Raw genomic sequence first — 20,521 nt, forward strand, 5'->3', positions numbered from 1 at the left:
TTCCTGGAGTATCCTGGGTTTGCTGCTCAAGTTCAGGATCGGATTGCTTGAACCTTGCCTACTGCTTCCTCGATTTGTCAATCAATGGTATGGTTATTGAAGCTTGGCTTACTTCAAGTTGCTTCGATGACCTCGAGGATGAAAACAGAAGGGGACAGGCAGGAATGGGACATCTAGTAGCTTCTATGTATGATTACGAAAGAAACGCGGAAATGCCAACTGGTTCCCTTTGGTACTTGTGCTTTTATTGCCAACTTGTCATATCTTAGCTTATCATTATTGAGTCTTGGGCAGCTTACAGCGAGTGTATGGTAGTTCAACACGAATTCTTACCTGACAAGATACTTGATTTAGATCTTAGTATAAAATAGAGTAGAGACTGCTCTCCATACTACACTAAGAACAACATGATGCGACAAAACAACAGAGATTCATTTGCTTTGTTTATTCACGGCATAGTTCGTCATCGGCGTTAGTGCGGCGGGAGTGTTGATCCCTGTTGATCCCGCAGTCGGCGGTGAACCTCCTTTTCCCTCCACAACATGATACCCCCTTGCGATCCCTCCATTCTCGAACACAATCCCCAGTTCAAACGACTATATGAGAACCTGACGACCAATCTCCTCAACCCGGATGGCTCAACACGCGCCAACAGTGCCGACCCAGCGCGGGCCGCGGTTGCGGAGGTAAGTCGCGACGCGCCAGCAGGAACTGGCGCATCAAACCCACTGTCAGATGACGGCAGAACACTAATAGCGTTCAAACAGGACCTGAGGCAATGCCAGCACCGAAGCGCAAAAAGGAAGATCAAGGAGCGAACTCTCAAACAGCTCGCGTTTCATTCCGACAGCGGGCTCCCGGATGAGGTGCGTCTCCGCGAAGACTGCCAGTGATGAACGTCCAAACGCAAGCGCGAGCTAATACCATTGCTTCAATACAGTGTCATGATAATCTCGCCCTGATATCCCTCTACCTCGAGACACCGTCCGCCGTAATCGAGCCCAAGACAACAGGCCAAGACTGCCCGGAACCGAATCAAGACAATGCGCTCTCCCTACTCGCACCGGAATTCGAGACATTTTACAGTCGTATACCGTCTCTGGTATCGAGTTTCTCAGCCCTCCTTTCCAATGCCATTACCGAGCTCCGCACAATATCCAGCACGACCCCCGAAACCATCGAAGACATGCCCGCACACCCATCCTCCAGAGCGAACCACCAACGCTCAGGCTCGAACCACCATGCCCGCGCTCGCGCCCGAGACAGACGAGTCCGGACCTCGATGGCGCCCGTCCCACCTCTGGCATCCCAGCTGCGTGACCGGGTTCGAGCCCTCCGTGATGCGCAGTTATCGGAGCTACCCGCGGCCCGACGTAAGATGGCTGCGATTGCAGCTGCGGTTCTAGCCGTGCAGACGCTATTGCTTGAGAGAACGATTGTTATTCTCGAGCGGGCGAAACACGGAACCTTGGCGAGGGCGATTAAGGCAAAGGCGGAGCATTTGGCTACCGTCGCGCAGGGTATTGAGGGAAAACTTGAGTATGTTGCATTCCAAGCATCTGCCGGCAGATATTGCATTGAATTGCAGCTTGGGTAAATGGCGATATGTGAATTCTGGACTGACAAGATATAGGGTTATTAAACTCGAAATCGCCGCGATGCTGTACACGCCCGAGACAATTGCTGCACTGAGTCGGTATCAGAAACATCTACGAGATACACGGGAACGATTTGACGGTCGGCAACTTGCTGCCAAGCAAGAATTAAAACGATACGGCTATGCAGAAGATTCAGAAATGGACTCTGACCAGAGCGGACATGATGGAGGGACATTAGCAGAAATCGCTCGTCGCTACGGACTTCTCGCGAGAGAAGTGGAGACGGTCAAGATGGAAATCGCAAGACTTGGAGAGTAACTAGCCCCAGAAAAGGACAAATAATGGAATGACTCAATCTTCAAGATCCAATCCAAGATCCCAAACCGCCGCCCGCCTGCTGCCAAAAGTATACTCCGCAGTCACATGACACCCCGCCAATCCAAACTTTCCGCCACCATAACTTTTTTAGATTTGCGACTTCAAGCTTCCTGACTCACTTTCACTTCCTCACCCCACCAGCCCAGCCCACACAAGACAGACGACCACCAAAATGGCAGACGACGCACTCTCCATTTACGACGAGATCGAAATCGAAGACATGACCTTCGACCCAGCAATGCAAATCTACCACTTCCCCTGCCCATGCGGCGACCGCTTCGAAATCGCAATCGACGACCTACGCGACGGCGAAGAAATCGCCGTATGCCCGAGCTGCTCACTGATGATAAAAGTGATTTTCGAACTGGTGAGTCGTACGCCGCACAGACTCTTAAAGGAGCCGGAGTTCGTTTTGTGGTTGTCTTTTTCTAACTTTCCTGAAGGCTGATCTGCCCAAGGCGGATGAGCAGACATCTGGTGCTGTGGCTGTGCAGGCGTGATTTTGTGATCGGATTTGAAGTCTGATTGATGAATGTGCGCGACTACTTCCTCGGTGCACGATACCTGGTATTATGGATGGGTAGATGAGGCCTGGTGCCCTGTTCCTGCGATCACGACGAGCCTTGTGTCATACCCCGAAGTCAAATCCGCTCCTATTAAATGCTGTTTCAATCGCCCGAGACAGATCAGTTGGTTGGCGAGGGATACACATTGCTGGCTTACTCTGCAGATGGACTTGGCCACGATCTCTGCGGCGACCTTGAATGTTATTGCGATGGGTGGCTCGTTACTTGACACTGAAGTTTCTGTGATTGGGTTTAGCCACTGACCGAGGCCCCTGCATGATACACACCGACACCCGGGTTCTTGTTGTCGGGAAGGGAAGGGTGTCTCGCGCTGGGGAGATGCGCGACTGTTCAGAGTAATTACTCCCCGTCTCAGGAACAGTCGCACAGGATTGCAGCTACGTTGGATAAGCAACACTTGCTGGATCCAAGATGACCAAGTTACAGCGCCAACAAAGCGAGGCTAAACCAGAATGCATACAAATTCTTATCTAGACCTACAGCAATACAATATATTCAAATCCAAAAATAGATCAATGTAATGCACACCTAAAATACAATCAACCTGTCACCAGGGCATATCCCATCGATCACTACATCTGTAGACCATGATCCGATATACCGACGGGCGAGTAATCTATTCCACAACCTGCGAGTAAATATCCTTAGGCAGGTTAAGCGTCAACTCCGCATTCAACAAATCCGTCAGATTGGATCCATCTCGCAGATAAATCCACTGCCCATGGACAAACTCGCGAGTCTCCTGCTTCTCGTGCATGCGGTCGCCCTCGACGATCCAGTCGTACCGCTTCGGTCCGGAGATGGGCGAGGAAAGCCAGATTTGCTTGTTGGGTGGTTGTTTGTTTAAAACGTAGGTTCCATGTGCGGGGGTGATGATGTTTAGCACGCCGGCCTAAAATCACATTGATTAGCTTAATTCCTTGCGTACTCAAGGGTAAGGTCGAGTTGATCCGAGGTCGAAAAACAAACGACTGGATAGTTCGAGGGGAAATCAACTCACACTATACTCCGCCTCAACATCACTTCCCTCTTCCTGCACCTTCTCCAATGCCGCAAGCAGAACATTAAAGTAGTGCTCAGAGTACTCATAGTACTCCTCTGGCGTCAACGGACTCGGCTCCGTAACATGTGCCGCGGCACCAGCGACAGGCGCCTGAGGCTGCGGCGGATGGGGATCCTCCGAGTCAGGCTGGAGGCCCTTGGCGAAGGACCGGGTCGAGTGGAACGAGCGGGTTGCAGCTGCAGCTGCGAGCGAGCTGGAGCTGGAGTTGGAGCCGGAGCTTGGGCGGAGGGTGCGGGAAGGGGCACTGGTACAGGAGAGACGGTTTGAAGACCGTGCGGTGTAGCGGAGGACCCGGGGAGCTGTGCGGGAGAGCATTGTTGTTGCTTTGGGGGTGGATTGATGCTGGTGTGAGGAGCTTGGAGTTGCGGAGAGGGCGACATCATCGGTTTTTTGCCACCGCTTGCCGGATTGGGGGATATGGGGGTGGGGTTGACACTGGCTAATGTTTATTCTTGGGTGACATTATAGAGGAAGGTGGTATAAATGATCAATCAGAAGATGAATTTGGTTTATACGTGTTTGGGAATTGTGTATAATTAATGGTGATGGTGGTGTTGTGGTTGTGAGGACGCTTCGCGGATTGCGGGGAGGTGACTCGGAGCTTAGTATGCGAGCCACTCTGTCTCGACCAGAGACGATGTTGCCCATCTGACTAAAATGAGTTGAGCTGTGGATACTTCACTAATTCCGATCGAACTAGAGCAAACAAGAGTAAAGCAGATGTGAACCGTCTGCAAATTGGTCAGAAACGGGCTAACCTCCTTGCGTGGTGTGGTGGTGACTATCCCTGTATCCCTCCTCCCTTGAGAGCTACTCCTTGTCACAAGGGCGGCCTGTTGAGATCATAGCGCCCCACTTGAAAGAGAGTTATAGTTAAGAGGGGTAGAATTGGAGGGTGTGCTTGACCAGGGGACTACCGTAGATGATCTATCCCGAGAACAGTCTACTCGAGAACAGGAACCTCGGCATTTCGGATGAAAGAGGAGATATGAAACTCAGATAAAAAAGGTGGGAAATATGGAAATAGACAGATGACGTTGTTGCTTTGCAGCCTCGGAGATTCAAAGGAAGTAAATCTAAGTAGCCATAGCTGGTCTTGAACAACGGATGTCCACGGTCTCGGAAATATCAACACTTGGACTGGGCAGACATGAGGTAGATGATAGAAAAAATTAAGATGATTAGGGAAACGCGATTAGCAGAAAATGCGATACAGATATTATCATGGTTAGTTGAACACTATAAATGCTCTGGCACACAGAAGCCAAAATATGTTGTATGGTGCCCGAGGTAAACATCGAGCGGTCAGAGAAAAGCCGCCTCCTTAGCCCCCGCCTATACGAGGAAGCGATTGATTCAGTTGACCATCGGGTTTCCGAGACACATGCGAATGTTGGTCAAACAATATCAAAGTACAACTTGAACTCGAAGCCAGTCCACCCGAGATCTGAGTACCGCAATCGTTGTGTATGACCTATCCACTCGGACCTCGCAACCCACTTAAATGTATCACCTCCGAACCAGTTCCACCCTACCCGACTGACCGGCCGGTTTGAAAGGGGCGGATATGCCCGATCGCTGTCGTATTTCCCGATAGTATGTACACAGAGTAATCTTCTGACTTTAACCTCCAACCCGGGATCGCAGAAAAGGGGCATATGGGTTAATATCGAGCACTAACCTATATAATCTATGAACATGACAGAAATAGCTATAGTCAAAAGTACTTTGGACGAAAATAGGAGCACTATGTTTGCCCTAGCGGGTGACGTATGGTGGCTGGACTAGAAGTTTGGGCTGGAAGGCTAGAGGTTCTAAGCGGGCCGGCAGGGCCGGAAATTGCACGCTAGCGGATGTTAAGTGATCCCGCGATGCGTTTTTGATTTTGTAAAAGGTACTGGCGCCATGCAGGAAGAGGCGTCGGCTATGGCGTGAGCGTTCGTACCTGAAGTACCTACGTACATAGTACTTATTCTCGGCGGGAATCCGATGACGAGTCGCCGCCGGAGGATCCCGTAACTTCTAATTAGTAAGTGTCATATGGATGGGGCATCGTTCCTGCTGTAGAGGATTAGCGCAGTCGAAACTGCTGGAAGTAGCCACCCCCGCACAGTCGTCACTACCACACTCGCATCTAGTCAGGGCGAGGAAAAGGCTGAGGCGACTCTGACTTCATTATTGGAGTCATTGGAGTATGACAACCCGCTCTCCAAGTGTTAGCCACGTCCCTGGCTCAACCACGGGCGGGAGTGTGCTGGCAGACGTCTCGAGGGCGTGTGCCTGAGCCCCCCACCCAAACAGCCTATAAAGGAAGCCTATAGGAAGCGCAGGAAGTACCAGCCCGGCACCAATGAGCAGAGTAACCATTGCCCATATCCATTGGCATTCCTGCGCAGTGGGACTATGAGCGGAAAAAAACTGAACTGTTCGTCATCTTCCACCGGGCGACGAACACAGTCCGGAGCCACAAGGGACACGATGCATGCTGGCTTGGCCTCATGGCGACGAGGGCTAGACCAGCTCCACCGCCCCATTGCCAAGGTGCCGAGTAGTGCACAGCCGGCGAGGCTTCGCCTGGCTAGCGTCGAACTACTAAGAGTGCCGGAGGAACTCGCCCAATTCCACCGGGATTCAGTACCAGTCCATCGGGTCGTATGTACTGTACATAGTGTACAGGAGGAGTGTACCCTAGGGTACTAGGGCAAACTGCCCTCCTAGCGTGTCTCAGGATGGATGTGCGCTTCAGCTGCCGCGCAGACAGTGGGCCCGCGTCGAGTGAAACAATGGCGTCGATCGGACGAAAGCCCCGGACGCTGTGACTGGCGGATGTCGTCATGGGTGGCGGCTGCCGCAGGGAGGGAACGAATCTGAGTCTGAGGCAATCTGGGGTAGCTGTCAGTCGTTGCCATTGACCATTGTCCCATTGTCTGGTGTTTCATGTATTCTCTCAAGGAGGAGTGCACATGAATGGGCTCAATAATGTGTACCTGAGTGGAAGTGAGGAAGGGGGAATGAATGGATTGCTCCAATCGAGCCACTTCCGATTTTCTTAGGGTTAGCTGCCCGCAGCCAATCAGATTGCGTGCCCTGGCGGAACCAAAGGAACCACTGTGCGTGTCGGCGGTGGGCCAATCACAGCAACAGAACATGCAAGCCGTTCCGTGGCTCGCATTGGCGTATTTGTGGTGGGCGAGATTATCATGTGTAAAAGGGAGAAGGAAGACGAGAAAGAGTAACAGGAGGGAGGGGGAGGATATCCCTCGAGTTGTCCGAGGCAGGAACATGGCATCTAATTCACTGTATGAATCGTAGGATCAATTGATCTTCGTCCTTCCCTGTAGCCCTGGATGAAGTCATGTCACCCCTAAGGGTACCCGCTACAATAGGATAGGGCAAGGACACAGGAGTATACAGTATCATCACACGGTCCAGACGCTGTGGAGGGCCGATCTCAGTGGAGCAATACTCTGTCCATCCTCCAGTATGCAGTACTGAATCCAGGCGTAGGTCTCCACTCAGCTGTAATAATGTAGCAAATGCAGCGCCTCCGCTGCTTCCTGCGCCAATCGACACATCGCATCCGTTCCTAAGTGGCTGTCAGGCCTAGTTTTGCCTCCCCCTGGTGCCTCGTCGATGCACCCCTGTGAGGTACCACGGTTTACGCCCGCCACACACTGGTTGGTCCCATGCCCTTTTTATTTTTCTTCTCCTCATTCAGTATTTCCTCCCGTGGTGTCCAATCACTCTCCCAGTACCTGATCCACTGCCTGCGCGGATGTGGGTGAAGAACGGTCTGGTTCCAGGCGGGCGGGTTGGCTGGTAGGTTTGACGCATCGCCAGGCACGCACCGAGTCACTTATAAAGTGCCGCCCTTCCCTTGTTACTTCTTCTTCCTCTTCTCTCCAGCTTGCTCGTTCCATCCATTCCTTCGACCCGTCGGTCCTTTTTGTGCTTTTTCTAGTTCCTGTGCCGTGCACGGTCTAGTCCTTCCTTCGGTACATCTTCATTCTTTTCGAGAACAGGCTTCTCCATTCTTTTTTTTTTTTTTTGATCCTCATTCCTTTCGGATCACGCAACAACAACAAAATGGTCTCCTTCACCAAGTTGTTTACCGCCGGTCTGCTGGCCACCAGCACCCTGGCCGTGCCCGTCAAGGTCCAGAAGCGCAGCACCAGCAAGCGCGGCGCCGCCTACAACGACATCTCCACCGTCTCGGCCCTGACCAACACCGGCACCGTCGCCTGGGCTTACAACTGGGCCATGTCGCTGTCCGGTGACCTGCCAAGCGGCATCGATTTCGTCCCCATGCTCTGGGGTGCCAAGGACTTCGGCGGCTGGGTCGCCGCCATCGAGACGGCCCTGTCCTCCGGCAGCGAGTACATCCTCGGCTTCAACGAGCCCGACATGCCGTCGCAGGCCTGCATGTCTTCCTCCGACGCCGCCAGCTATTACCAGAGTTACATCACCCCCTACGCTGGCCAGGCCAAGCTCATTTCCCCCGCCGTCACCTCGTCCACCACCGACGGCCAGGGTTTGAGCTGGTTCAAGTCCTTCATGGACCAGTGCACCTCGTGCGGCATTACCGGTCTGGCTGTGCACTGGTACGGTAGCACCGCCGACGAGTTCAAGTCCTTCGTCCAGGAGGCCATCGATACTGCCTCCAGCTACTCCCTGTCCGAGGTCTGGATCACCGAGTTCGCCCTCAGCGCTGATATCAACGGTGTTGTGGATGAGGCGACCACCGTCGCCTTCCTCAACGACGTCATCCCTTACCTCGACGGCCAGCCGTCTGTCACCCGCTACTCGTACTTTATGGCGGCCGAGAACTACCTGCTCAGCGGTAGCGCTCTCAACTCGGTTGGCAGCGCCTACTGCTCTACTTCCGCCTAAGCAGTACCAGGGTGTGATGTGGGAAATGTTTCGCGTGGACATCGAATCGAACAAGATGGGTTTTGGTTATCGGCGTTACACGGAGCGAACAGCTGCAATGGAAGGTTGTTCGTCTTCCCGCGAGTTTCGGCGAATTTACGGTCTCATCTGGGTTTGATTTTTCTTTCTTTGTCCATATTAAGAACGAGCAAATATGAGATTAGGTCTCTGTTTTATTTCTGTTCAATTGTAGTTCATCCTCCGTAGTCGGGCTAAATAATTCGGAGCGGTAGTGGTGTGGTTCCGTTCGTGTTTCATATGTCAATGCCCTATATACCCTACTTTGTTTCATTTGTCGCCCACACGAACCGGGGGTAAGTTCCACAGTCTTTGTTCCTGAAACACCGGACTTGGACGTAGTTCAACCTCGAGCTTGCCACATGGTGTTCCAAAGTAGAGTTCATTGATATGTCTTGGCATGTCATGTCCCAAACGGGAATGACAGAAAGTCGCCACATTCTACACCCAACGCCTAGAACTAAGTATTCATTCATACCTAATACAGTACTTCCGAGAAATGGTGTCACCACCTATACTCTTTCATTATTTCTCGAACCCTAGTGCCAAGAAACATTAAAATATTTTTGGAAGAAGCTATATCAGCCTCATTGGTTTCGGCAGTGTACCGTAAATTACTGGATCATTATAATAGCGAGAATTATGTTTATTACCTGTTAGATCTAAAAGCTGCCACCTCAGTGCCCCAAGTCAACTTTCCCAAGCCTCACCCGAGTTTCTTAGTTAGCACTTCCACTGGGGTGCAACGAACCATAGCTCCCGACCTAGCCAAGTCTATACTGGTGTTAATTTATAAGATGATTCGTAGTGTTGGACTAACTACCTTATAAGACTCTAATATTCAGCACCTTAAAATATCGTGCTCCGACGAAGAAAAGCCAAGGTTGAACAACCAGTCATAATCCTCTTGGCGAGATACGAATGCCGATCACTTCCTAAGTCATTGTGGTCTCGGCAGAAGACAGTCTATCCGAGAATAGACATGATTTTCACATGAATGGCGTGTGAAACGGAGATGATCGTTATTTCCGCTCGTATTGAGGAGCGATCACACTCAGATGATTCATGATAATAAGTTTATATACTGCGTCTCCCTCCGGCTGTAACAACCCCATCCACAAACCGCACACAAAGTAGGACAACACGCTGAGCTCCCGCCCACTATGGTGATCAGTCTTCTAGATCTACCCAACGAGATTCTCCTACATCTAGGAGAAGTATCTCCCATTAGCGTGCTGAACAGTTTAATCCTTACAAACCGTCGCTTAGCGGAGCTGCTCAACCCAATACTATGGCAATTTGAAGAAAATGCGGCTGAAAATATGAGCCTCGATCCGACAGACCTCTCAATGGAATCCCAACCCAGCATAAATAGTGCCGTGGAATTACTCCCTATGCTGTTTCGACCAACAACACATCGACGATAAAGAAAGTTCTTCAACACAGCCGTCTCGATTATCAGAGCTATCCCGACACAATGAACTATACGTTTCAAATTGCGGTAGAGGCAGGGCGATACGAGTGGGTACAGATGCTGCTGACCGCGATGGAAGAGCAACATGAGACATTTGACGCTGCCACTATGCCCGCCATGATACAGGGCGCGATGGATCGGAATGACCTGGCCATGACTGAGCGACTATTACAGCATAGCAAGATCTCAAAGAAAAGCTGGATCAATCTGGGGAAACATGCCTTGAATCTCCACAATGAGCAACTTTTGCGGATTATTCTCGATTGCAGTCAAAGCGATCCAGCACCGGGGCAGGCTGATCTTAACCATATTCTTCATTATGGGGCCATCATTGGCCATGTCCCGTCTGTGGCGCTACTGTCAGAACGAGGAGCGGATATCAACATGCTGGGGCTTGATATTGAGAATCCGCGCGATACTCCCCTTCATACCGCTGCTCGGAGGAATAATATAAATGCTGTCGCCTGGATGATTAATCACGGGGCCTATATCAATACCCAGGGCTCCAAGGAGCAGACGGTGGCTACAGCGACTATCGACAAATCGCCACGCTTAACGCGAGAACCCTGTAGCGGACATTGTGACGATTTCTTGTACCCTCCTTCATCCCAAGGGCTGCAACCGGGCTCACCGGGCTTCGGGGTGGACGCAAGGCAATTTGACCGCTATATTATGTCTCTGGCATTCTCCACGTCTCCCGAGATGATATCACTGCTATTAGACCAAGTCGATTTGGCACAAATAGGCGAGGAGATTCTGTTCCGCGTTTCATTGTGGCGGGGAAACAGACTTTTACTTAAGGAACTGTTAGCCAGAGGGGTTTCCTTCGCGGCCAGGCGTGAAGATAACAATGTCCTGCACTGCATTGTTGGTCATACATTTGACCCATTTGACGACGGTCAAGTACAACATAATATCGATGCCGCAGAGTTTGTAATTGATGTCCGTCCGGAAGCACTCTCAGAGGCTGGTAAGGACGGAAACACACCGCTTCACTTGGCCTTCTATAGCCAGCAGCCTTTTCTGGTGACTGCGTTGTTGAAACGGGGAGCCTCCCCTCATATCCATAATAATCACGGTGTAACACCCCTCGGGTTGATGCCGGATTACTGGGGTGATAGGTCTCAACAAATGTTTGCGCCATATCTTTAACCTCTTAAGTCAGAAGTCGGTAGAGGAAAACGAACGCCACATTGTTGATCATCGTCCCCGGTTCCCAGTATGCGCTAGGATTGCCACTCGGACGGCCGCATAGGCGGAGAAGATGACAGGTGGTTGATCCAGCGCTGCTGGAGTTGTTTGAATTGTTTGCATTTTTTTGGAAGCTCCCAGCAATACACATAATCTCCATAAACACATGAACATGCGGGATGTAACTTTCGCTCTGTATGTATCTGCATTTGTAAGAAACCGGAAAATTAATAACTATTTCCATTCCTTTCTTAATAAAGTTTAGCATAACTTGACATAAGGGTTCGGGAAATAATGAAAAAGAGTATAGGTGCTGACAGTGTTTTCCGGAACTACTGTAACAAGAGACTCGACTTAACCTCAAACACTCGCCCGGTCGACGAATGAATGATCAGGAAGCATCAACAGCATCTACACCCCGATACTCGAAAAACCCATTCCACTCCTCATCCCCAAGCAGTCCGTCCTTCAAGACAACCTCATACGAAATCGAAAACTCCGGCCCCTCTTCCCCCCCCCCTCTCCAAATCTAGAGGGATAAATAACAATGACCCCCTGCGTCAACCGATCAACAAGAACCCGATAAATAACAGGGCAAGCAAACCCAAAATCGCTCCCGGCAACACTCACACTGCGATGATCCGTCTGAAGAATAGAACAAGGCGGAAACGAATCAATCCTTATATTCATTACTGTCTTATCACGAATCCCCGCAATGCCGGACAACGTCTCATCCAACGCCTCCTGCGTCACGCAGTTCGTCATGCCCCGGATGTACAGCGCCAGTCGCCAAAGCGGCCAGTCTGCTATCACATCACCCGCCGTCGGGGGTGTGACGGGTGCGAGTGTCGAGAGAGATGCGGACATGACGTTCTGCTGGATGCGCGGATGGACGGGAGGCGAGTGCATGCGTCTTCGCATGTCGACTGCTTCGGCCCAGAAGAGTGGGGTTGAGAGATCGGTTTTGAAGAATGGGGCTCGGAGGCGGGTTAGAGTTCGCCAGAGGAAGGCTGAGAAGGCATCGTACGTTGAGATGCGGGTGCCGTCTGGTGGTGTGGCGAGGGTTTTTAGTTGTGCTGCTTTACTCTTCGGGAGGTGGAACAGGAGCATCTCTGCATCGATGTGGTCTGGATGTCGTTCTGGCGGCGCCCGCCCTTCAACCTGCAGTTTAGCAGGGGGGATCGGCTTCGTGAGACGCGAGACGTCTAGACATGAAGGATCCCACTCTGGAAACGGAGTGCCATGTACAATCGCGAAGCAATTCTCCGCCAATTGATGCGCCAGCCCGGCCCAGCCCATCACATCATCCGCATAGTGATGATGCGCCATGATGAAGACCAGTCCACCGCGAATGAAATTCGCCTTATACGCTGCAACGATGGGGCTAGAATCGGGGTGCGCTTCGGGTTTCTCGCCATATGTCATGGGCGGGACGCTCCACTCGCTGTGGTCGGTGAGGGCTGTGCTGCAGAAGTTTTGGGAGGCGAGGTCGTTGAATGAGGGGTATTTGGAGCTATCTTCGGGCGAGTCGAGCCATTGGATGATGAAGCGGACTGTGCTTTCTCGCTTTTTGACGAAGGAGTGCCCGCCTGCTGCGTCTTTTTCGATTGTACCGCAGAGATGCCGGGCTTGAGAGAGGGTGCGCTCGAGGCCGGATTTTAGGATCTCGATTATGTGGGGTTTGTCGCTATCGGTGATCTCAAAGAAGAGCGCGAAGTTGCAGTAGGTTAGCCCGGTTAAGTAGTCTAATGTTGAGACTTTGAAGCGTTCTTCTTCTGGGTCGGTTTCCCAGCCGTGTGGGTGGAGGTGGAGGGTTTCCTGTCTGGGCATTTTTGCAGGTTGAATGAAGATATTCTAAGATCCAGGGCGTAGAGTAAAGACTGACCGGCAGTCTTCAATGAGTTATGTTTATAACCCCCCACCCCCTCCCCCCCAATTGTCCACCAAGGCAACCCCTTTCGATTTAAACCCTGGAAGTTAGGCCCCCAACCGATACCACCTCTATTCCGTGTCCTTGCCACATCCAGTAGGATGGCGTACCCTACATCCAAGGTCTCAGTCTAGCGTCATGGAATGTGCGTCAAGGTGCGAGAGGGGCCTGGAGGTCATCTATTTCTCCCAATGTTAGTGTGAGCTAACCCTGCGGTACTGGCCGCTGATTTGAACGTCGCTCTGTATGCGGACCAGTCAGAATTGTGGGTTTGCGACGGCTGTGGCACTGCTTGGAGATGTGCTTGCATGAGGTCCTGTATTGGGATGAATGCAGCGATGTCCAGAGTGGTTACTTCAAAGGTTAGGCGTCCCGCGGTAGACTTCATTGGTTAAGGGTATGATGGTTGGTACGTGTTGATCGGCATATTGTGTGCGATGTGGGTGTAAGTTACTTGTATTGGTGTAATAGTATGTACTGCGAGGGCCTCGATGCCGCTCTCTATCCGAGCTATGTCATGTGAATTAACGTCCTGTGTATGAAATTGGCATGAGAATGTGACATCGAAAAGAAACGAAAGCTGAATAACAGAAGGATATGCATCTGTATACTGTCTGTGTCTAGGTACTCTAGTATTCAATATTGAGCAAAAAGAGAACTCGACCTTAAAGTCGCGACTTCGATTTCGCTATCAGCAGTTAGCAGCGGCACCTCAACAACAACCTTGGAAAACGCAAACGTACCTTCCAACTCAGCCTTCTTCATCTGAAACCTTGCAGCCGGCGCCCCACTAGCCAGCCTCTCAGAAAGCGCATCAGTAGCATTATGAAGCGCCAAAACCCTCTCCCCACGCAATGGAACATTCTGCAACCGCTTCATCTCCATCATACTCGCCCCATCATTAACATCCAGCTGCGTCTCCAGGAACTTGATCACAGAGTCAAGGAACCCCTCGACTGGAAACACACGATTCACCAAACCCCACTGCTCCAGCTCCTGGACTGTCAATTTCCGCCCGAACATGAGAAAGTCGTTCGCGCGCAGCACGCCCATGTGTCTGGACAGGTTGGTTGCGGATCCTGCTTCCGGTACTAGGGCCAGTGAGCTGAAGGGTACTTGCAGGTATGTGTTTTCCGCCGCTAGGATTATGTCTGCGATGCCCTGGAACCAGGCTGCGCCGCCGCCGACGGCGGGGCCGTTTAGAGCTAGAACGAAGACTTTTTTGTGGTCGATTAGGGCTTTTACGAGTTCGGCCACTGGTGAACTGTTAGTTTATGCGAGTTGGGTTGGAAAGGGGTCGTTCTCACTCAGTGAAAACCGGGCTAGATGCGCGACTTTCTGTTCAACTTTGGTGAGACTATCAAGCCCGTCCGCGAGAGGTCGCGCTTTACACTCAAGTATTAGCGTTTCATCTGAAAGGCGTCACGCATCCCGACTAACCCCTGACATCAGCGCCGGCAGAGAAAAAACGCCCTTCACCCGTCAAGACCGTGAAGATGGTAAATGGATTTTCATCCAGGTCCCGGATAGCATGCAGGGTATCGATAAGAAGGTTTCCACCGAATGAATTCAGTGCTTTTGGTCGATTGAACTAGGATCATCAGCTTCTTCGAACAGTATAGATCATGATAAGGGTTGGACTCTACTTTGACGATGCCAATCTGACCCTTCACCTCGACCTTGATATCGGTGTATGTATAAGGCGCCATTTTGGCGATAGAGTCACCGAGGGTATGGAAAACAATAGGCTCGAATTCAGTCTATATCGAATTAAAGCCCTCCAGTCATTAATTTTGCGTGGTATTTTGGCCTGTCGAGCCTCACCCCGTATTTAAACCCCGCCCAGAGCACCTCGGATGGGCTCCACACCGCTGGACCGAGGCACGGTTTATGCGCCAACTTTATGTCAGAGTGCTCATGTAGATCCTACTATCGAGAAAATTCACAGAGAATGAAAGGAACCTTCTCCAATGCTAGCCTAGCCGATGAACCCCTCTTAATTAACTGGCTTACTCGCTAGATGCAGGGGTTTGTTTGCATATGCTCTGAGCTAGGTACTAAACGAAAAGAGTAGAGCTGAGCAGAATCCATGAGAGAGGGTAGCCTAGTGCACATGCTTTATCATACAACCTTCAGTAATAAATGATGAAATTACCGAGTCACTCTTTTACCAGCAGATCGCACATGACTCAAGCGCCGCACAACCCCAGAAAATTAGTGAGACCGAACAGGCTCTTGCATCCAAAGCAGGAACCATCTAAACGACCCAGCAACTCGAATACGCCTCGGGAGCACAATCTGCCCACGCTTGCGAGAAACGAGACGCTCTATGACAGCCTCATAAACAACCTTCGGACTGAACAGCTGACGGAACTCGTCTTGGTACGAAGTGAAACCCTTGATCATGGGTGCCCTGACCCAGAGAGGATGGACGATACTAGCCACAGTTAGCACCTTGTGGTTTTAAAGGAATTAGAGGGGCTCACTGACCTGATCAGCACATTCGGCGCCTCATACCAATATTTCAGTTCCTGCCGGAGTCCGTCATGGAACGCAAGCGCGCTCGCCTTCGAACAGCAATCATCGACCATCTCGCCGACGGCGACAAAGCTCGCCACACTCGCGATGGTCACCATGTGTCCTCGATTCGTGCGGATCATCGACGGAAGAAACTCCTTCATTACGAGAAAGTGGGAGATCGTGTTAACCTCGAAAGTCTGTCGGAGATATCTCTTCGATTTCTCGAGGATGTACCTCCCCATCAAGGGCCCCGGCAGCGCCGGGGGCTTGGAGGGGGCGTGGTAGTCGAAGTGCTGTAAACCCAGCCTCTCTCCTGTAGATGTCGTGATTGGAGCCCCTCCTTCGGGAAAAGCAATTTGGCGGAGTGGTCCAAGGCTAATGAATGTTGCCTATACTCCACCCACCGAATACTCGTCCTGAGAGCTTTCATTAATCAACACCAGCGAGATCAGTTCTTTACCGACCGAGGCACGAACCAGCTCCTCGGGAAATGCAGATTAATATAGCGCTCGATCCAAGGATTACTCATCTGGGAGGCCCCGTAACTCAATTGGTAGAGTGTCAGATTCCAGTCCTGAAAGTTAAGCGTTCGAGTCGCTTCGGGGTCATTTGGTCCTATTTTTTCCTTTTTTACCCTCTTATCCTAGCATAAGCTGCGCGAGAGTGAGCGAGTATCATATTATTTTATTCCCACGCCTTTTCATCCATGCTTTTCGAGTTCAGCTTTACCATCCACAAGCTGGCATCTTCAATGCAGCGGCGCTGTCTTACGTAATCATTTTATGTGTATGGCGGCAGATGGGGCCTTTCCACACAGAATCTGAAGCTCTGTAGAGCAAACACAATCTGCACTGTCAAATTTTGGCCCAGTGCCAGTTCCCTACGGAACCATGGTGACCATCGATTCCACTGTTGTTGATGACATCAACTCCTTATCGACATTCCTCAGCGACTCCGGCCTGGAGACACATCTTCTCCACGATACCGACTGTATCGTGCTATGCGCTTCAGCGGTTCTCTATGCCGCTGAGGAAATCTTCAAGGCACTCGGAGAGAGGCCGTCACTTACCAAATGCCTGGTGCTCTGCGGCGGGATCGGCCACTCAACTCCCATGATGTACGATGCAGTCAGACAGCATCCCCGTTATTCCCGCATCGGCGACGAGATTCAGGGCCTCCCAGAGGCACGTGTACTCGAATGGATCCTCGACACCTTTTTTGACAGATCAGCCATCACCCGGGAGGGCTGCGAAATTCTTGTCGAGGACCAGTCCACGAACTGTGGCCAAAATGCCATCTTTACCCGCAATCTGCTAGAGAAGTCTGGATACGACAGAATGAAAACCTGCATAGTCATACAGGATCCGACAATGATGCTCCGGACATATGCCTCTTTTCGAAAAGTGTTTGGAGCTACGCAGCCCGGGCTCTCGCTCACATCGTGTCCCATGTTTATCCCCAGGGTACAGCTATCGAACACATCCTCTCTGAAATACAAAACAGAATGTGTTTCTGGACTCTGGGAAATGTGACGATTTTTGGAGTTGATTATGGGTGAGATACCAAGACTGCGAGACGATGAGAATGGCTACGGGCCAAACGGGCGTGGGTTCATCTGCCATATCCACGTTCCAGATGTGATTGAAGCAGCTTGGTCGCGCTTGAATGCAGTGTTGGGATCCTCCAGATAATTCGTGCTCATGAATCGCACGCCTCTGTCAACCGCGAAAATGGTTGCCACCCAGCATCCACCACGGACCAATTCATTACTAGAAACAAAATAGACAACGAAAGTGTCAGCTCATTCAGTAAAAATCACCAAGTGAAAAAGAGAAGAAAGCGCAGAGCGCGAAGATTGCAATGTTGCAATTCACCCGGAGATACGACGAATCGCGACTTAAGTCCGTAAACGCGGCTTGTCACCCACAGGGCGCGCTTTCGTCTGACACGCCTTTTCGTGACACGCCTCGAGATAAAGTGGCTTCGACGCAACACGTCGCTCTGTGCGAGATTTAAATTGGAGCTGTTTGTCTGAGATTTGTCCACGTCAAGGTGTTATAAGAGATACCACATTCGGAGCAATCCTGTTTGCACTCACATCCGGAAGAACCCTTCCCCCCTGCCACCCGCCAGCATGATAGAAACCACCAGCAATCTTGCATTCAGCACTGCCGGCACGGGCGATGCCGGGAGGATTCAGCAGCTCATCCAGTCTGCCTTTCGTGCTGAAGATAACAGAGAAGGGTGGGTGGCCGACCTGGCCCTCAACTCGCGTTTCACCGTTGACATTGGCCACATTGAACAAACCATTACGCAACCAGAAAGCGATTTCTTGATAGCGACCGACAGCAATGGCAAATTGGTGGCGACCGTCGGAGTATCCAAGCGTGAACCTGGCTACGGCCGCATTTTCATGCTCGCTGTCGACCAACGATCCCAATGTGGTGGTCTGGGCCGGGAGGTCTTGACTTACGCCGAGAAATACTGTCAGCAAATTTGGGGCATTTCGAAGCTCGGTCTAGATGCACTATCCACGCGCCAGGCCCTCATCTCGTGGTATCGCCGACGTGGATACCTTCCAACTCAAGAGACAAAGCCTTTCCCACGTGAGATGTACCCTGACTTGGCACTACCGGAGGACCTGTGCTTTGTGCAATTCGAGAAAGAGATCCAGGAAACCATCGCTGCCTGAATAGCCGTCTTTGTCGGGCAGTTATATGCAGAGTGACCGGGCCTTACCCGGTCACGCCGCCCTGTACCACTGTTGAGTAGAGATCAGTGGATTTGGACTCCAGATGCGGGATGAAGAATGAGAGCAACTTGCGGTTGACGGCTATCGGTACACTGTCCGAGCCGGTCGGGAACGATGCCTCCAATGGCACGCTGGTTCATTATCCGGGCAGCAGCCTTAGTGGATCTTCCCCAGAGTTGCACCTACCGAGTGGCCATGCTGTCATTATACCCGTCACGGGGCTTAGCTAGCACGGGCGATATGTGGATGCTCTGGGTCTATAGATTTTCGATTGAGCCAAACAGCAGCTGGCCCATTGTTGGCCATTATCATATCCATTCGGTGTCGAATCCCGTAGCGCTGAAGTGGTGGGTCGCATGTCTGATCTGGGTAATCGAACACGCCAACCAGGGTTGGATCGCCCAATCGGAATGCTGCCTGGCGGGTTCGCGCATGTTGAACCCTAATTAGGAGCAAGGCCACATGAGGCCTGTTTTGACCTCGATGCAGCGCGATCTATAAAAGAGTAGAAGCTATGGCCCTGGGAATGTCTGGAACCAGAACCTGAACAATTCCAAAACTGTGAAGCTCCTTTCGGACTCAACTCCCAAACCACAATGGCATCTTCAATGCTGCACTACCTCGGCTTCGGCAAGGACGCACCTCCATCAAAGGAACCCGCCAATGATGAACCGATTCGAGCTCTGCCAGCCTCTTGGTACACCTCCCCGGAGATGTATGAGCTAGAGCGCCGCTCCATCTTCTCCAGGAGGTGGATCTTCATTACCCACAGCTCGCGACTGAAGAATACTGGCGACTGGCTCCGCTACGAGATGGCCGGATTCGACTTTATCCTGACTCGGGATCGGCAGGGGGACATCAACGCATTCCACAATGTCTGTCGGCACCGGGCCTACCCCGTGATCGAGAAAGAGGGCGGCGGGAACTCGAAGATCTTGGCCTGCCGATACCACGGCTGGTCATATGGACTGAACGGCAAGCTTGCCAAAGCCACTGGCTTCAAGGAAGATCTCAAGAAGGAAGAGAATGGCTTGTTCCGCATTCACACAAAGGTCGATGTCAACGGGTTCATCTGGATCAACATGGATGCAAAGGAGACCCCCGAAGTCTCTTGGGAGGAACACTTCGCGAACGTCGACACCCAGGAGCGCTACAAGGCCTACAACTTCGACAACTACGACCTCGATCACTCATACCAGCTCGACGGAGAATTCAACTGGAAGATTCTTGCCGACAACTTCAACGAGTGCTACCACTGCCCAACCACTCACGCCGATATCCCCGATATCCTCAACCTCGAATCCTTCGACAGTGATCTGAAAGACGGACATATCCAGCATCACTGCGAATCGACGCCAGAACAGAAAGCAGCAGGCCTGTACACTGCCAGCACCTACTACTTCCCCGCCTCCGCGATGGTCGTATCGCCGCACTTTATCATGATTCAGAAGTTCATGCCCAAAGGGCCAAAGAGCTCTGCGATGGCTTACGAAGTCTACCGGAACCGACACTCCAGCGACGAAGACTTCAAGCGTATCAGTGAGCTCTATGCCCGCGTGATGAAGGAAGACAAGGTTCTCTGCCACAACGCACAGAAGAACCTCGACCGCGGCGTCTTCATCAACGGCCAGCTGCACCCCAAATACGAGAAGGCGCCCATTTTCTTCCAGAGCACCTGCCGAGACGTCGTTACTGAACACTTTGAACGTGAGAAGGCTGAGGGACATGAGATTTGGCCGGCGAAGCAGAAGGTCCCTGGATATGCGCCGACGAGCGATAAAGATGAGGAGATGTGCGCGGGTTTGGCTTGTGGATCTCAGCGAGAGGTTTTGGCGTGGTAGAGGACTCCACATAGTGGGTTATCGGGCATTTGATGGAGTCTGGTTGCTCCGTCTCGTTTGAAGCTCAGCGTGATATCATGGATTATGACTTTTTAGATTGTGTCTATCTTTTCTTCGTACATTCTTTAGACTAGCTTCTTTCTACATATCACATAATGCACATGGAATCCAGAATGGACATTTGCTCAAAGAATGCTGATGAAGAAGACGATGCCAACTCCACAAATGCATCTCATTTTT

The 20,521-nt window shown here is 51.5% G+C and overlaps 11 protein-coding genes across 11 annotated transcripts; 7 read left to right on the plus strand and 4 right to left on the minus strand.

Annotated features, from left to right (window-relative positions):
* Nucleotides 1-542: 542 nt before the first annotated feature.
* Nucleotides 543-1,916, plus strand: N7532_003148 (uncharacterized protein; the record flags this gene model as incomplete). The annotated part of the gene is made up of 4 exons (XM_056615642.1): nt 543-686; nt 768-866; nt 941-1,539; nt 1,634-1,916. 4 exons carry the CDS (start codon nt 543-545, stop codon nt 1,914-1,916), a joined length of 1,125 nt encoding a protein of 374 aa, XP_056475999.1.
* Nucleotides 1,917-2,148: 232 nt separating this feature from the next.
* dph3 (CSL family zinc fnger-containing protein) lies at nt 2,149-2,476 on the plus strand (the record flags this gene model as incomplete). The annotated part of the gene is made up of 2 exons (XM_056615643.1): nt 2,149-2,343; nt 2,420-2,476. 2 exons carry the CDS (start codon nt 2,149-2,151, stop codon nt 2,474-2,476), a joined length of 252 nt encoding a protein of 83 aa, XP_056476000.1.
* A 703-nt stretch (nt 2,477-3,179) lies between these two features.
* N7532_003150 (frataxin family protein) lies at nt 3,180-3,941 on the minus strand (the record flags this gene model as incomplete). Its single annotated transcript, XM_056615644.1, has 2 exons — nt 3,180-3,455; nt 3,564-3,941. The coding sequence occupies 2 exons, from the start codon at nt 3,939-3,941 to the stop codon at nt 3,180-3,182; spliced, it is 654 nt and encodes a 217-aa protein (XP_056476001.1).
* Nucleotides 3,942-7,712: 3,771 nt separating this feature from the next.
* On the plus strand, nt 7,713-8,516 carry N7532_003151 (glycoside hydrolase family 128 protein; the record flags this gene model as incomplete). The annotated part of the gene is made up of 1 exon (XM_056615645.1): nt 7,713-8,516. One exon carries the CDS (start codon nt 7,713-7,715, stop codon nt 8,514-8,516), a length of 804 nt encoding a protein of 267 aa, XP_056476002.1.
* Nucleotides 8,517-10,050: 1,534 nt separating this feature from the next.
* N7532_003152 (ankyrin repeat-containing domain protein) lies at nt 10,051-11,199 on the plus strand (the record flags this gene model as incomplete). The annotated part of the gene is made up of 1 exon (XM_056615646.1): nt 10,051-11,199. The coding sequence occupies one exon, from the start codon at nt 10,051-10,053 to the stop codon at nt 11,197-11,199; it is 1,149 nt and encodes a 382-aa protein (XP_056476003.1).
* A 430-nt stretch (nt 11,200-11,629) lies between these two features.
* Nucleotides 11,630-13,068, minus strand: N7532_003153 (uncharacterized protein; the record flags this gene model as incomplete). The annotated part of the gene is made up of 2 exons (XM_056615647.1): nt 11,630-11,767; nt 11,869-13,068. 2 exons carry the CDS (start codon nt 13,066-13,068, stop codon nt 11,630-11,632), a joined length of 1,338 nt encoding a protein of 445 aa, XP_056476004.1.
* Nucleotides 13,069-13,833: 765 nt separating this feature from the next.
* On the minus strand, nt 13,834-14,877 carry N7532_003154 (enoyl-CoA hydratase/isomerase family protein; the record flags this gene model as incomplete). The annotated part of the gene is made up of 5 exons (XM_056615648.1): nt 13,834-13,856; nt 13,912-14,424; nt 14,476-14,553; nt 14,609-14,759; nt 14,815-14,877. 5 exons carry the CDS (start codon nt 14,875-14,877, stop codon nt 13,834-13,836), a joined length of 828 nt encoding a protein of 275 aa, XP_056476005.1.
* A 505-nt stretch (nt 14,878-15,382) lies between these two features.
* On the minus strand, nt 15,383-15,849 carry N7532_003155 (uncharacterized protein; the record flags this gene model as incomplete). The annotated part of the gene is made up of 2 exons (XM_056615649.1): nt 15,383-15,605; nt 15,659-15,849. 2 exons carry the CDS (start codon nt 15,847-15,849, stop codon nt 15,383-15,385), a joined length of 414 nt encoding a protein of 137 aa, XP_056476006.1.
* A 729-nt stretch (nt 15,850-16,578) lies between these two features.
* Nucleotides 16,579-17,220, plus strand: N7532_003156 (YdcF family protein; the record flags this gene model as incomplete). Its single annotated transcript, XM_056615650.1, has 1 exon — nt 16,579-17,220. One exon carries the CDS (start codon nt 16,579-16,581, stop codon nt 17,218-17,220), a length of 642 nt encoding a protein of 213 aa, XP_056476007.1.
* Nucleotides 17,221-17,822: 602 nt separating this feature from the next.
* Nucleotides 17,823-18,380, plus strand: N7532_003157 (GNAT family N-acetyltransferase; the record flags this gene model as incomplete). The annotated part of the gene is made up of 1 exon (XM_056615651.1): nt 17,823-18,380. The coding sequence occupies one exon, from the start codon at nt 17,823-17,825 to the stop codon at nt 18,378-18,380; it is 558 nt and encodes a 185-aa protein (XP_056476008.1).
* Nucleotides 18,381-19,036: 656 nt separating this feature from the next.
* Nucleotides 19,037-20,281, plus strand: N7532_003158 (aromatic ring-hydroxylating oxygenase subunit alpha; the record flags this gene model as incomplete). The annotated part of the gene is made up of 1 exon (XM_056615652.1): nt 19,037-20,281. One exon carries the CDS (start codon nt 19,037-19,039, stop codon nt 20,279-20,281), a length of 1,245 nt encoding a protein of 414 aa, XP_056476009.1.
* Between the last annotated feature and the right edge of the window lie 240 nt (nt 20,282-20,521).

The sequence above is a fragment of the Penicillium argentinense genome, assembly GCF_028826775.1.
Source record: "Penicillium argentinense strain IBT 30761 chromosome Unknown utg000004l_segment0_segment0, whole genome shotgun sequence".
NCBI classification, from domain to species: domain Eukaryota; kingdom Fungi; phylum Ascomycota; class Eurotiomycetes; order Eurotiales; family Aspergillaceae; genus Penicillium; species Penicillium argentinense.